A 16,699-nucleotide genomic window follows, 5' to 3' on the forward strand; every position below is an offset into this window, starting at 1 on the left:
CATACATTATAGTGCAGGCAGCAAATCCCCATGCTCCATCAGTTTTGTATGGAGAAAAGAACTGGGGAGGGCAAAGGGAAATGGTACATACAAGTCCATGATAGAGTGGAAATACCTCATGTAATATAAACACAAGACAAGGCTAATGAGATCTGTTACAATAACAGAGAGTGGTTCTCAAAGGTTCACCCAGAAAAGTGATAAAAGAGGTCGTGATTACCTTTACAAGTTTCCTGTATTAGTGTTACCACCTCTATAAGTCATAGCCATCAGTGATCTTGAGCGTTTTTGTTTAGTTTTGCTTTTGAAAAAAATAAATCACAAAATATTGAAACAAATATCATTGTTTGGCTTAATGCAGGTATTCTTAATAAACAGTACCACAGACTTTATTGAGCAATTGAAAATATACACAAGGAACAATAACTTTTTCTTTGTATTGTCCCTTTTTTTTTTTTTTTTTTTACTTTCTTCCAATTAAATAACCCAGTTTCGATCATGAAAAGGGCACTTGTTTCTACAGGAGCTGTGTCCAACTTGCTCAGTTCCAAGTACTGTTTCCACACTTCTTCCTTGTCATTGCTGAGGTTGTATCTCCACTTACTCAGGAAGCAAATTCCACAACGTTGCAAGAACTGACCCCCTAAGTTGTTCTTTCAGATTCTATTTCTCCATAGAGTTCAGCTAACTTTTTAAACTCAGGTCCCCAGTCTCCAAGGTAGTGATAATCCTGGTCTGATTGTGTTGTTGCTGAATCCAGCGAGCTGATAGACCCAGCTTCTGATCTCTGACCCTCATAGGCATAAGTCTGAAGAGAGTCATAAGGGGGGACGCTAGGGTCTAGGTCTGCTTCTGCCAGTCTTTGCTTAATAAATTCCTGAACATCTATACTTTCCAGGGTGGACAATGTCTGGTGTCTGGGAGTGAGCTTCACTTCAGGTCTGATATCTCTCCGGTACTTGAGCTCCTCAGCAGCAGAAGGATTCCTCAAGGCTGTGATGTCAAAGGCCTCCGTGTCTTCCTCTCCGCCTCCTTCATCATCATAGGTGACCACGTTCTCCCGTACATCCTCCTCTGAAATGATCAAGGGCTCTTTTTTGCTGCGCCTCAGGGTGATAAAAATTACCACAATTGCTGAGGAAAAATGGAAAGAGGATGAAGAATTAAGAAAACAGGAAGGAAATTCTTAGAGATTTTACATCAGCAATTTCCCATTCGTCACTAACCACATTCCAGAGTTAGGCTGACATTGCAGCACAACCCTCTCTGTGCTCTCTGAATAACACCACAAGGTACTGTAACGCCTCAAATAATGTAAAAGATGATTACCCCAGGAGACACTGTGAATTGCTGATCTTCTAGAGAAAACCACAATACTCTCTGTTTGCTAGGATGTAGGTTTCTTGGCTCATATTTCAGTAAAACCATTTAGTGAGTAAAGTGAGATAAACACATGATGAAAAAATAATATGAAATTTTAACTAAAAAAATGTAGAGAGCAGGTCTCCCTATAGATATTTAATCCTTCTAGGTAGACACACTAAAGGAAAGATGTTTTAAGTTTCTGGAATATTGGAAGAAGGAGTCTTAAGGTTAAACCCTTTAAATTTTGACGCTTTGTGGAAAATCAAAGCAGAAATATTTTAATGTTGATCTCTTTTGTCAATTATCCTTTAAATTATATTATCATGCATTAATAATTGCATTTTCCCATTCAGGGGCAAAATAATGTTTCATTATCTGTACACAACTTGTTTCATAGGAATTTTCTGATTTATGAATGTTCTTTATATAACTATTTATTTAATTCTCACAGCAGAACTGTGACTTTACTCTATTTTTTACAGCAGAGTTGTGGCTTTACTCTCTTTTCAACCCATTTATGCCTGAGGTTGCAATTTTTCTGTGTGTGCAAAATCAGACTTTGGCGATGACCTTGAGCAGTAGGATATAAATAATTCCCACAAGCTTAGCATTCCAATAATGGAACACTACGCATAAATGAGGATGAGGAATCTGAGACTCAGGAAAGAGCATCTGAATAACCAAGATCAAAAGATCACACAGATGGCAAGTGGAAGAGCTTGTACCATAACATGATTTCTCACATCACAGGTAATGATATTTCTACTATAATAATATTCTACTTCAGTATTTCAGAAACATGAAATAATAAACTGAGTGGCCAATTGGACATGTGCCTTAGGATAGCTCTTGCTGAATATGGTGGATTAGTCTTTATTTCCAACAATGCTGCAAACATTAGAAAATATGATAGAAATATGTCTTGGGAACTTTGCTTTGGCCATTTATCAACATTTTCAACTGTTTCTATTTGATGAGATTAAACTGCTACTAAATAGAAATAGTTCCCTCACATCAAATTTGTTATAGCCTGTGTTATTAGGCTGACTATTATTTACTTCAGTTCTATAGACTGCACTTTTCTTGTTCAGCTGATACTCTAGGGTTTATGATAGTGATAATGATGCCCATTAATATTTTAAACATTCTATACTTCATAATAATCAGGGAGGTACATTCAATTGACATTTAAGGTTGTTATATTTAGCAAATAAAAATAAATGGCAGGATTCTCAAACGTGAATTTGAGATCAACAACAGCACACATGCACACCCACCCACCCACACACACACACACTTCTCAACCTACAGTGAGCTTACATTCCTATAAACCCATTTGAAGGTGAAAATATTTTAAACCAAAAATGCATTTGATACACATAATTTAGTAAGTATTATACCATAGCCTAGCCTACCTTAAATGTGCTCAGAACACATTAGCCTACAGTTTGGCAAACTTATCTAACACAAAACATACTTTATAATAAAGGTATTATAAAGAATTTTAAATCAGAATTCAAAATATGGTTTCTACTGAATGCATATTGCTTTCACATCCTTGTTAAGTCAAAAAATCTTAAGTCAAACTATTGTTGGTTAGAGACCATCTGCAACACACACACACACACACACAGACAACCACACATACACACACATACACATAAGGTATTGTGTCCCATATAATATTGGAGATACACACACACAGGCAAATATTGTGCTAAGCATACATGTATATGTTCCAAATATATTATCCCATGTGACATATTTATGCTATGTATACACATATATACCTATATACAGATAAAGATATATTTCTTATTTATCTGAAATTCATATTTATCTCGGTATACTGCATTGTATCTGGCAACCTTGATTATATGTGATCCTCAACAAACGGTTGTGAAGCAAACACCAGGTTATCTAATTCTGATAAAGAATATACTTTCCCCCCAGCAACTGCCCTTTTACTGCTTACCTCTGCAAAGTAACTTGTATCTTTACTTTTATCATTATTGCTACTTTGTTCTTCTTTATAGCTTAACCTATTTTATGTATACCTCTAATCGATAAGGACTAGTTTTATCTGTTTTAAAACTAGAGAAAACTTGAGGAAGAGGAGTCGATTTTAAAGCCAGAGGTGGAAAGGATAATGAGAGAAAGGGATGGTCACTGTGCACTGGGAGGTACCCAGTTTTGCAGAGGAAAGGCAAATGGGAGACTATGAAGGAACCAAAAAGACAGGAAAAAAAAAAAAATCTGCAGCAAAGGTCATAGAACCATCCAGAAAAGTGTGAAATGAAAAGATATTAGCATCGGGAAGGTCATGAGAAAATTTAATGAGGGTCACTACAGCAGACATGGGAAGCACTGAATTACTGTTGTCTAAAATGAAGTGGTTACAGAAAGCTGAAAATGAAATGCTGATGCTTCTCATGCCCTGATCTACAAATATTATGCACAGAATTACGGATTTTCCCATATATGTTGACTATACTTCAAAGACATTACTTAATAGATGCCTTTATTTTGGGGTAAAAAAGGCTTCTGCTGAACATAGAAATATGCATTTAATAACTCCCTGTGTACTTTAGCATAAATCCACCTTACAGTTTTCTAATTCAAAGCCCCAAACAACATCCTCAAGTAACTCACTCCACTGTATTCAGAAGTTTACATTTATCATGCACGATATATATCTCTGTTCAACTTTATAATTAAATGAGGAGGCTGTACTAGATCAAAAGACCTATTTATACAGACTGCCTAATTTATTATAACACAATTTCTTACCTTCGCCAATAAATCAAGTTATTTTCTTTTATATTGAATTGGTTGGTGGTTGATGTCAAGGGAATTTATGTGCAGACACAACAGGAAATATGTAATCAATACTGCCATAGAGGTAGGCAGGTAATTTGCATCCTTCAATATTTGTGCAATTTTTCAATCTTTGCATATGTATCATATCTCCTTAATGAAATACAGGGATAAACCTGGCTTTTTAATTATCATGGCATATGGCATATAGTTTCGTATTTCTCAAAATTTAAAATAATTCAGATATATTATAATTCAAAATATAGAGACCATTTACGTTTGAACGTTGAAGGTTTACATTTACCTTTTCCCCAGAAAAGGTAGCATTTGCTACCTTCTGGATATTATTTGCTAGTATTCAGTGATTCCTAGACTTGTTACATACTTATTTAATAAAAGGATATATATATATGAGATATATGTATATATAATAATCAAAATCTGGGTCACTTTTGAGTGAAAGGGGATGTTGTTTATAATTATGCCAGGACATCAGGACAAACGCAGACATAGGATCACTCTAGTTAAAGGTAAATTCAAATCAACTCAGAGAAAATGTTGTACATTGTGTTCCTGATGAACTTATTTTCATTCCTGTTGGTTCCACAGATATTTCTGGAGCAGAGGGCACCAGGTAGATATTCCATAAACAGTTCTCATGTGGACAAACAAAAAAATAATCTCTGTGAAAGTGGTAATGTGACATTGTGTTAAGCGAATTATCCTGAACAGTAGTAGCCTCACTAGGAAAATAATTTTAAAATATTTTTTTAAAAATTAGCTTATGGTTACTAATAACATCAAACTCCTAATTGTACTGGAGAATATTTCTTAATGTTTGAAAAACAAATGAAATGTTTCAAAAAAAAATCCTAAGACTAAAGTATATTTTAAAAGAATGAGTACAGATAATAATTATACATATAAATAGAGTCAAATCCTTATTTAAAACCTGACAGTCAAAAGAATGTATTCAAACGACCCTGATAATCTTTCAAACCATACACGTGGGCAAGGTACCTCTTCTTACAGTGGGTCATCTGGTAAAATACAATATGAGATAACCAAAGCAATGTTACAAAAAAAAAGATACATAACTTGTTTTTCTTTGTACAAAATAATAAATAATTTCTGTTATAATTTGAAGCCAATTTTAGTTGTATAATTTGCATTGAAACTTGAATAAGCTGTAGTATTTTTTAGATGTCTTATTCTAAAATAAATATTGTATCCTTGGTTAGTAAATTTCTTTTTCTTCTGTTCAAGTTGGGACAGAATTGTAAATGCCCTTGAGATTATCATTTTACATAATAAATTAGAAAAAATTTGTGCAGTTTTATGAATTAATTTTATCATCAAGTAATTCAAAGTTGGGGAAATATTTTTTGTATTTGTTTTCTCATAATATATGTTTTTTCCTATATATTATGTATCATTCCAGTGCTTGGCATACTAAGTGGCTTTCAGTTTCCATAATATAAACTGTCATACAACTTGCATTTGAACACATTCCATACTGAATCTCAACATACTCCTCCCTAAGTAGCTTGCATAGCAGAATCTTTTAAACTTCGAGTATCATTTGATTCTTTGTCACACCATCATACGCTGGCACCACATTTGGTAGAATTGAGGTGGTCTGAGTCAGGGAGGTTATTTTGATTAGCTTATGGAGTGTGACTTGCCACACTTGGGAGTGGCATCTCTCTCTGAAACCTTAGATTTTTTAACCAAGGGTAGCACACAAAACCATTTGAAATTGCTCAAATGAAAATCAGGCTGATCTTTTTCTCCTCACCAATTCCATCCTCTTCTCTTAGTTCACCACACATTCACAACAACTCCATTCTGATCCTCATGTATCAGGAAATTTATATCCTATGTTAGGAAGCAATCCATGCTTCACTTATGGTGGCCTCACCTAGGTCACCTGCTTATATGTGAGCTATGGACTGAAAGGGTAGCCGGAAGAGGTCCCAGTCAGATCCCAACTCAGTGACTTATGCCAAGTGCGATCAAGGTTTACCTTGCCAACTACTCTGGCAAGAGATGGGATAAAGTTGGGAAATAAAAGTCAGGCCTCTGGGAAGGAGAGAGGACTTCAGCTACCTCTACTGTCATGGTACATTCTGATTGCATCATAAAGGCTCACTCTAAATTCTCTTCCGTCCATCATATGCAATAGACCTGAAAAAGGTAATCTCAACAGAAAGTAACCCAACTCATAATGTTCAAATCTATCATTTAAAGTTAGTCTCTTTGGTTGGCAAGCACCATTCAACGTATTCATAGATGGATTCTGGCCATGTTGTAAAATGTTGAACCATATGTAATCTTTAATAAACAAGAATAAGCATTTCAAAATTCTACAGAATGACTCTAAGGTCCTTTCAACTGAAATGTCATTCTCACAGGTTTAGAAATAGAAACAAAGACTGAATGTGTGGCCTGAGATCCCACAGTTACTGGCAAAACTAGACCTGGGTTTGTACAATCACAGTCATTTTCACAAACAAGAAGTTGAGAGGGAAAACATATTTAATATTAAAATCTTAACTTTACAATTTGTTTAGGTGTGAGGGTTGACAGTTAATTTAGAATTAGAAGTTCAAGAACAGAATTAGAAGTTCAAAAAGAAAGTTGTGCTACCTTTGGTTTTGCCAATATTTATGTTGAAAATCATAATCTCACAAATTAACTTCAACATTATTTTAAAATTATGATGACTCTATCCTGTATCCTTTGGCTACATACTTTCTGAATAACCATAAAAACTAATCAATGCCATGAAAAGCATACATTGCATTATAATATATAATTGTAGTTATAATGTATATTTTCACTAATTTTATTAGTTGAAACTCAAATATGCTTTTACAGCATCTTTTCACCAATTCCATCTTCTTCTCTTAGTCCACCACATGCTCACACCAATTCTACTTTGATCCCCATTTATCTGGAAATTTATGTCCAAGATTAGGGAGCAATCAATGCCTCACTTATGATGGCCTCACCTAGGTCACCTGCTTATACCTGAGGTATGGACTGAAAGGGGAGCTGGCAGAGGTCCCAGTCAGATCACGGCTCAAATATGCTTTTAGAGCATATTTGAGTTTCAACTAATAAAAATGAAAAAGTAAACATATCATAGAGTAACTTTATTAGTCTGGAGGGATATCATAAAATTTACAAATGTCCTATTATTTACCCCAAAACAGAAAACATTTTCATAAAAACCAATTAAAATGAAGTATCGTTCCATGAAAACATAAAATATTCTTTCAAATAATGCACTTCAAAATGTACCTAGACATTTAACACGTTAATTACATTTTTGATATTCATCTTAGTAAATGAAAATAGTTTTATGATGATAAATGAGCTCAAAATTTGAAGATAACATACCTCACCTAAGTGATCTACTTTTAAGAGTAAGAACGCTGGAAGAACTCTCATTAAAATCCCTGCGTTCTATTCTCTGTGACTTCAGTTAGTATTCTAGAGAGATCCAGGTTAATTGCTATTGTGTAGCCTTGTTTTCTCTTTCTGGAGTGTTTGTGCTCTTTTTCTTTTCAAATACACACACACAAAAGTATGTTAATAACCAAAGAAAATAGCAGTTCTGACCAATAAATATATAAAGTTTCTTTCTTTTACTTTTTCTTCTTCTTTTTTTTTTTTTTTTTTTTTTTGAGATGGAGTCTGGCTCTGTTGCCCAGGCTGGAGTGCAGTGGCACGATCTCGGCTCACTGCAAGCTCTGCCTTCCCGGTTCACCCCATTCTCCTGCCTCAGCCTCCCAAGTAGATGGGACTACAGGTGCCCACCACTACGTCCAGCTAATTTTTTGTGTTTTTAGTAGAGACACGGTTTCACCATTTTGGCCAGGATGGTCTCGATCTCCTGACCTCATTATCCGCCCACCTCGGCCTCCCAGAGTGCTGGGCTTACAGGCGTGAGACACCGTGCCTGTCCATATAAAGTTTCTAAAGGCTCTCTTCCTGACTTTCCTCTCCACTACACATTTACTGTATATATTTATTTGTTTTTATTTATTTACTTATTTTTGAGACAGAGTCTCACTCTGTCATCTGGGCTGAAGTGCAGTGGTGTGATCATGGCTCACTGCAGCCTCCAACTCCCAGGCTCAAGGGATCCACTCATCCCAGCCTCCCAAGTAGCTTGAACTACAGGTGTGTGCCACCATTACGAGCTAGAAATGACTTGATTGCAGTGAAATAGTTCTTGCTGTCGTGCACCAAACTTCCATGCTTCATGTTGCTAAGTGCAATTGAGCATTTTGGTGCTCAATTTATTGAACTTGTAAGCATCTTTTGACTTTGTTGACAAGATCTACTACGCAGCATAATGCTCATTGATACCCTCTTTTCCCTTGATGTTTGTGACATTATATTTTCTTCCTACTCTCGCTTCTTCACTGTCCTCTGCTATCTCATCCTTCTTATTTAGCGATCACATTGTAGTTTCTCACTGCTCAACCCCAGTCCATTGTCTCTCTACATATATTCTCTTGCTGGGCAACTTCAATGAAGTGGACTTTCAATGTCATCTAGCTCAGGGTAGTTCAGGATCTATATTCAGCAAGATATAAGAAGTTGTATTTGATGCCATTCTAACTCATGCAGGTCTCTACATTGTCAAAGATCATTTTCCTGAGTCCATCGAAAGTACCTAGATAGTATTCACTTTTCCTCAGGTCTTTGGTAAGTATGCTACTCCGATACATGCTATGTCGAAGGGAGACAAGGGCAGAGTTTTCCTAACTGGTTTGCCTGCATGCCCTCTTGTCATCAGGAGTTCTATTCTCCATGTCATTCACAGTCATCTTTTGCAAATTGAAGATTTTATAATGGGACTCTCTGGCTTTAAACCTTTCTTTACACTCCTAAAACAAAACTTACCGGCTTTGCCATGCCCCACAAATCTCTGGATGCTCTCACCCTTTCCTGCAAATCCCTTCTCCTTTCCAGGTTCATTACGCTTTAATCTCCCCTCCATCTACACAAGCGATTTGTCTTCGACCCCAGGAACAAAACAAGGAACATATTTTTTGCAAGAATACCTCTTTCTCAGAAAAACAGTCAATTATCTTTTCATGTATGCCAGTACCATAAAAGGAATAAAAAGCAGGCTGCTAAGAGAAAGAAAAAAGGGTTTGGACAGAGGTTCCCACTTTATGAAGCAGAAAGGTTCCTTATATCCATCTTTCTTTTTATTACAATACAGATTTGCTATCTTGTTTCAAAGAGCAATCAAAGAGTTTATAGTTATGCGAGCTCCTCATGCAGCTGTGAAAAGATTTAGAATATTACAACAGATAATGAAAAATTAGAGAAAGTGTTTTATTTTCAATGAACTGTAATGAAAAATTCAAACAAAAAAGTATTATTATTATTATTAATATTATTTTAGACAGAGTCTTGCTTTGTTGCCCAGGCTGGAGTGTAGTGGCGTGATCTTGGCTCACTGCCAGCTCTGCCTCCTGGGTTCAGGCCATTCTCCTGCCTCAGCCTCCCGACTAGCTGGGACTACAGGCGCCCGCCACCATGCCTGGCTAATTTGTTTGTATTTTCAGTAGAGACGGGGTTTCACTATGTTAGCCACGACAGTCTCAATCTCCTGACCTCGTGATCCGCCCGCCTCGACCTCCCAAAGTGCTGGGATTACAGGCGTGAGCCACTGTGCCCGGCCAAAATCACTGTTTTTAAGGGAATATAATTAAATTTAATAAAATTTAATAGCCCCCTAAGACCAAAAAATATTCAGTACGTTAACAACTAACATTAATGATTAACTAATTATTGTGAACTAGTAGAAGTTTCTACAAGATATCTATTTTTTATTTGGTTTTCAGATTCATTTTGCTTTCTGATTTATTCATTTATATATTTAAGGTGTGCAACATGATGATGTTTTCCCAATAATAGTTTTCACTATTATTACATAATGAAATGCTTAATGTAGTCAAGCAAATCAATGTATCTGTCATCTCACATAGTTACACTCCTTTTTCACGTGGAGGGGAGAAAGCACCTAAAGTTCACTGTCTTTTCAAATTTCCAGTACAAGACAATATTGTTATTAACTAAAGTCCTTTTGTTGTATATTTGATCTCTACATTTACTCACCCTACGGTCATATGACCCTCACCCTCATCCTGAATGAATGGGTGACCTCCTCTGATCTCAGAAGCTAAGCGGGATGGGGTCCTGGTCGGATTCATTTAGAATGATGCCACTTAGGTTCTTGCAAAAAAATGTGAAAAGCTCTTTCAAGATGGGATTCTGAATATTTAAATATTAATTCTTTCTAAAACATACACTTTCAAAAGCTATTTCTCTCTGATTTTACCCTTCTTCTGTTATTTCAGTTCTTTCAACACATTTGAATCTAACTATTTTGAGATTAATGATAGTATAGAGAAAATTAATTCATAGGAAATTGGAGCAGCTGTTTCCTTACCCACATTATGTATGCCTAATCCTTAAGTTTTGTCAAAATGATTTCCTCTCATTCAGAATTGCCATCCTACAAACTTAGGGTTTAGAATGACTTACCCAGGAGAATGAGAACACAGAGAAGAATAGCGATTAAGGCTCCTGTACTCAAACCAGCCGAGGACAGAAACGCTTCCGCATGGCAGGTCCGCACGCGCCCATCTCTCTCGCATGCACAAACCCTGATGGTGAGGGTGCTGCTGCTGCTGAGAGAGGGGATTCCACCATCAGAGATCATAATGGGCAGATAATACACATCCTGAACAGTTCGACTAAATCTCCTCCGCCTTGTCAGAATGCTGGCTGTGTTATCTATGACAGACATAAGCAAAACAAAATATTCTTAGTCAAGCCGCCATTCAAGATTCACATTTCCTTTAATGGATAAAATGGGGATGTGTATCTTTCTTATTTCAGTTTATGAAATGGACAAGGGAATACAAAGGGGCAGTTATTAAAGAGAGGCTAATATTGGTTCTCCAGTTGAGAAACCTATTTAGAAAAATTAATACAGCCACACTAAAGATGAAGGAAAATAGTGGGAAGACAAAGGAGGAGGAAGAAATGAACATTTTGGACATGGACCTAATAGCTACAAGATTTAAAGGGATGCAGAGGGCCTGAAGTCATACACTTAGGGTCCTACACTTTGAAGTGAGCCAGTGAGACTTTCCCCAAACCTAGAGGCTCTGAATATATGTGATAGGACCACAAATCTGTATTTTTAGCAAACTATTGAGGTGAAGTTGATGCATAAAATAGGTATAAGAACGACTGGTTTAGATAATATTTCTATGGAGACAGTAGATCAAGCAATACATTTTTTTAGGCTTAGCTGTGATTTGAAGCACTATTGCTTGACCATGGGGAAGTGAATGATGAATAAAATAGCTAATCATCTTTTTTTAAACGTGTTTATTAAATGCAATGTACTATAATAAATGCCTGCATGATATATTGTGTTCAATCTATAACTTTATGAGGGACAGGGTGCCAAATTCTTTAATTTATAGCTGAAAAAAATTTTATTATAAATACTAATTTAAAAGTAAATAACCCTAGTCCCAGAGTGTTAGTTGCCCAAAATCACAAAGCTAGTAAATGATAAGGATAAAACCTCTATTCTAGAACCCTGCTCAACACCACAATGTCACTTTGCCTCATCTCCAATTCACTGCCAAATGGTATTGATGTCTTCAGTGCATATAGTATATGTTTCATTGTACTGTTATTCCTCATCCTTGAATGCATAGCTGAAAACCCACATGGTTCACACTTGGATGTACTGTTCAGATCCCTTCATAAAATTACCTGTTGCCCTAGCTATAGATTGCCACCTGCCCCCAGGTCACATTCTTCTGGAATAGCATATAATTAATGACTCACTGCTGAAAGGTTACAAATGTTGGCCTGTCCCCCTTCCTATACTACTGACAATACTGATGGACAACTTTAGCTCCAGAGCTTTTCCAGGGGGTCAGCCATTAAGAGACATTAAGAGTGAATGGCAGCTCCATTTGTCACTCCACCCAGTCCTTCTTCCTTCTCCTGTGATCTACAGATGTTGATCCCAATGGCACACTCCACTACACCCGCATTCCAAATGCCAGTTCAACTCCAGGGAACTCAACATGCAGCTACATCTACGAGTTAATTATTTTGTACTAAAATGTAAATGGCTCATTAGACAATTACAATGAGGGCTTCTTTTTCTCTTATCAATGTCTTTTATTCTGAAAATTGAAATTGTATTTTATATAGCTATGTTTATAATAGTCACAGTGCAATATCCTAAAATGATATTATTTATTGTACATTGCTAAATTAATATAATGAGAAAGCTAACTAATTTTTCAAATATTCGATGTACTACACATAATAAAACATAATAAAATATGCATATACATACATATATGATTGAGTTACTAAAAATCAGAAATAAATAATCCAATGAGAAATTGAAGATTTTTCTTACCCAGAGAAAGAGGAATTTTTAAAAACGACATCAGCTGTCTATTCTTAAACATGTTATAGGATAGAGGGAGAAGAAGTGGAGAAATGATATCATGTGTATTACATAATAATTTATCAGTCACATTTACTCTCCCAGAAAACCCGACCTTTGTGGAAGCAGATCTATCAGCTGTAGGATGATGCATCATAATTAACAGAAGTCTTTAGTCTATGGGAAATGTGTGAGATAAGTATTCACAGGCACAAACATGTCTGACAATCTCACAGCTGCTCCTCTGAAGAAGAGATGTGAGACACTGGTCTCTGACTCTCAGGAAACACGAATAATAACATGTGAAATGACATAACATGTGGTGTAGATGGTGGCTGTTTCATGACTAAGGCCTAGCATACATCTCATATGAGTAATCTTGAAGAGTGCTATTTTCAGGAAAACTATTGGAAATGCAATCAGAAACAAGACAAATGCCAGAATAGGCTTCTAGTGCATTCTAAGTCCTGAAATAGAAATCTCTAGGATGTAAAGACATAAAAATGTTCATTCTCTTTTTTTCCAGTTAAAGTTTTGACTTTGGAAAAGAAACGATGATTCAGGAGGCAAAGAGCTTCCCAGCTAGAAAAGCTTGGCACAGCAGAATAATGAGCTCTTGACAAGGGATATTCTATATCTCACCAGAATGGCAAAAAATATACCTGGCAGAAGGCTCACTGACCTTGAAAAATAAAATTTTGAACACTGAGGAAGAATATGAAAGGAAGAAGAAATATATATATAAAAAATATAGAAATATATATTATATAGAAATATATATTATATACAAATATATTATATAGAAATATATATTATATACAAATATATAGAAATATATATTATATACAAATATATAATATAGAAATATATACATACTATATACACACACAACACACCATACACACAAATACACACATGTACATATATATGTGTATATATTAGACACAATAAAATATATCTTGCTGAAACTGCAAAATTAGGCAACAAGACATAACAAATCTCTAACACGATATACAATGGTTAAAAAATGAATAAGGGCTAGGTGCGGTGGATCACGCCTGTAATTCCAGCACTTTGGGAGGCCAAGGTGGGTGGATCACCTGAGGTCAGGAGTTCAACACCAGCCTGGCCAACATGGTGAAACCCCACCTCTACTAAAAAATACAAAAATTAGCCGGGCATGGTGGCAGGAGCCTATAATCTCAACTACTCGGGAGGCTGAGGCAGGAGAATTGCTGGAACCCGGGAGGCAGAGGTTGCAGAGAGCCGAGATCACGCCATTCTATTCCAGCCCAGTCTGTCAACAGTGAGACTCTGTCTCTAAATAGATAAATAAATATAGAAAGGCTCGAATGGCACCCAAATAAATAAGAAAAATTAATATAGGCTGAATAACGAGAAAACATAGCAGGATAGAACATCTGTGGATTTCTCAGTGCTAACTGTCAATGTCAGTCTCTAATAATGTGCACCATAGCTGGGTTCTTAATTCTAACTCTCTATAGCTAGGATGAAGACAGCAGATTATAGAACATTTGGAAGCCAAGCTAGTAAAGCTAATGTATTAGATTAAGATTTGAGGAGATTTTGTATAGCTAGAACAACGAAATTTAACAATGAGACATGAAATAAAGATGCATATTAGAGGGTAGACTTTGGAAAGTACCACATAGGGAGGATCTTGAATAGCAGCTTTATTTTAAAATACAGATAGATGATTGACAGGTAAATAGGTACATAGGTAAATGATAGATTAGATAGATAAATATAGACATATAGCAATAAGTCTATACAGCTGTCAAACAAGTTAAACAATCTGAAAGCATTCAATAAAGATAAGAAATTTCTGCTTCTTTTTATTGAAAGGACTGCTGCACTGGAGTACTGGGCATAGTTTTGGGTTCACTACATTAAAAGTGAAATTTTAAACCAATAATATGTATTTAGAAGGCTTTGAGACATTAAAAATATAGTTTGGAAAATATTTCACATGAAGAATTAACAGAATGTAATATCTTTTTCATTATAACCAATATGTTCTTAATATTTCCATAAAACCCTTAATTTAATGCAGAAATAGTTTTGCATACATTTTATATTTAAAAATAGATGGCAATGCATTATTTATTTTGTTATATGATCCCATTTCTTGTTCAAAAAGGATATGGACACAAATAGGAGGTAGCAGCGAGGCTGTCACACACATATGTAATATCAGACTCAGGCCTACAGTCTAATAATACCCTGTGATTACTGTGAAATAATTGAAATTTCATTCTTTTGAAAAGCAATCATAATAATATAAATAATTGCTTCATCTTTCTAGCAATAAAATATTCCAAAGATGTTTATAATTGATAGTAATTTTGTGGGGCTTTTTCACAAAAGTATTTTATCATAAAATATATTGTTAAGTAGTTATGCATTCAATTTCTGTATTTCTACAGGTTGCAGAATATGGTAGTAGAATACAAGTCACATGCTTCTGTAGATCAGATGTCGTTTTCTTTTCTTTTCCTTTGTTTTTTTTTTTTTTTTTGAAATGGACTCTCATGCTCTGTCCCCCAGGCTGGAATGCAGTGACACAATTTCGACTCACTGCAAGCTCTGCCTCCCGGGTTCACGCCATTCTCCTCAGCCTCCCGAGTAGCTGGGACTACAGGTGCCCACCACCACGACCGGCTAATTTTTGTATTTTCAATAGAGATGGGGTTTCACCGTGTTAGCCAGGATGGTCTCGATCTCCTGACCTCATTATCTGCCCGCCTCAGCCTCCCAAAGTGCTGCGATTACAGGCGTGAGCCACCGCACCCAGCCTAGATGTCGTTTTCTTTAGCTACTATTAGGTGTCTTATTTTTTTGTTCAACAGTTTGAAAGACCTTGCAGGATAGACTTTAATTTATGTGCCACTGTAGTAAACTATGATCCAGTTTAAATTAAAATAAGGCATGCTTTTAAAATAGGTTTTGGAGCAAAAATAAATCCTATTTTTTCAGTCGAAAATTACCTTATAGCTTAGAAAATATTTAAAAGTCTGTGCTTTTGGGAACTGAAATTATTAGACACCTGTATACTCTCAGTTATATCAGCACATTCCTTTTTTGATAATGCAGGCAAAGATACATTTTATTGCAAGCATAGCCCGCCCGATCATTAAAGTAATATTTCCAAATCTATCAGAATGGCAGAAACATTTGAAATTCTCAGATGTGGATCTCTAATTAGACCAAAAAAATTTTAATGTGTATGAAGAGAAAGCTGGGAAATACAGCCCAACTTCCACCAGACAAATAAATAGGCATGGTTTCATATTGTTTCTGAGTGTTTTTCAGTCTTGCAGCAGAAATAGAATCTATTCATAATTTAACCATTATCAGAGCGCAGGCATCAAACAATGGTGTTTTGCATTCCCACAAAGCACCATTTCCATAATCGGTACTTGATGAATGATTTGAACTACACTCAGCAGGAACTTGTCTTCTGTTACAGTTTTATTATATTGACATGTAGAAAGAAATTGAAAGCAAAATGAACTAATTTATCTTGTAATACTTCAGCAGCATGATCTCTTTATGCTCTCTAACAAAAGTTTATTTCTTCATATTCCCTGACTTCCCCTTCTTTGAATCCTACAGTGGCTTAATCTCCATTTTCGGACTCTGGATTCTGCTTGTTCATCTAAGTTTGCAAACATTCTTGTGGCCTCACTTGTCTTTCTGCCAAACTACAAATGCATGATCCAATATGTCGTTATGTTCTGATTTGCACCCTGGTTGACCATCTGCCACACTCCTCACTACATGATCATCTTAAAATCCTGGATAAATACAATGTCCATTGTCTATTTCTGCTTTGGAGTCACAAAAAATGCTGATACAAATTATAACCATCTTAACTGATTCCACCCAGTACATTAAAATAAATGTATTTATTTTATAATCTCCGAGGAAATTATTAATCAATCTGTTAGCGTTTGTCCTTTTTTTTTTTTTTTT

The 16,699-nt window shown here is 35.7% G+C and overlaps 1 protein-coding gene across 4 annotated transcripts in view; it reads right to left on the reverse strand.

Annotated features, from left to right (window-relative positions):
- Positions 1-212: 212 nt before the first annotated feature.
- CDH18 (cadherin 18, type 2) overlaps positions 213-16,699 on the reverse strand; it is a 1,248,329-nt gene continuing 1,231,842 nt past the window's right edge. Inside the window, exons 14-15 of one of the 4 annotated variants that reach the window (XM_011984981.1) lie at positions 10,759-11,010; positions 213-1,134 (exon numbers count right to left, since the gene is read on the reverse strand). In XM_011984981.1, the coding sequence (XP_011840371.1) occupies positions 644-1,134; positions 10,759-11,010 (743 nt within the window). In that variant the 3' untranslated portion in view covers positions 213-643. The remainder of the gene's footprint in view (positions 1,135-10,758; positions 11,011-16,699) is intronic. The other 3 variants (XM_011984983.1, XM_011984982.1, XM_011984980.1) reach the window with 3 other exon arrangements.

The sequence above is a fragment of the Mandrillus leucophaeus genome, unplaced genomic scaffold (genome assembly GCF_000951045.1).
Source record: "Mandrillus leucophaeus isolate KB7577 unplaced genomic scaffold, Mleu.le_1.0 Scaffold278, whole genome shotgun sequence".
Taxonomy (NCBI): Eukaryota; Metazoa; Chordata; class Mammalia; order Primates; family Cercopithecidae; genus Mandrillus; species Mandrillus leucophaeus.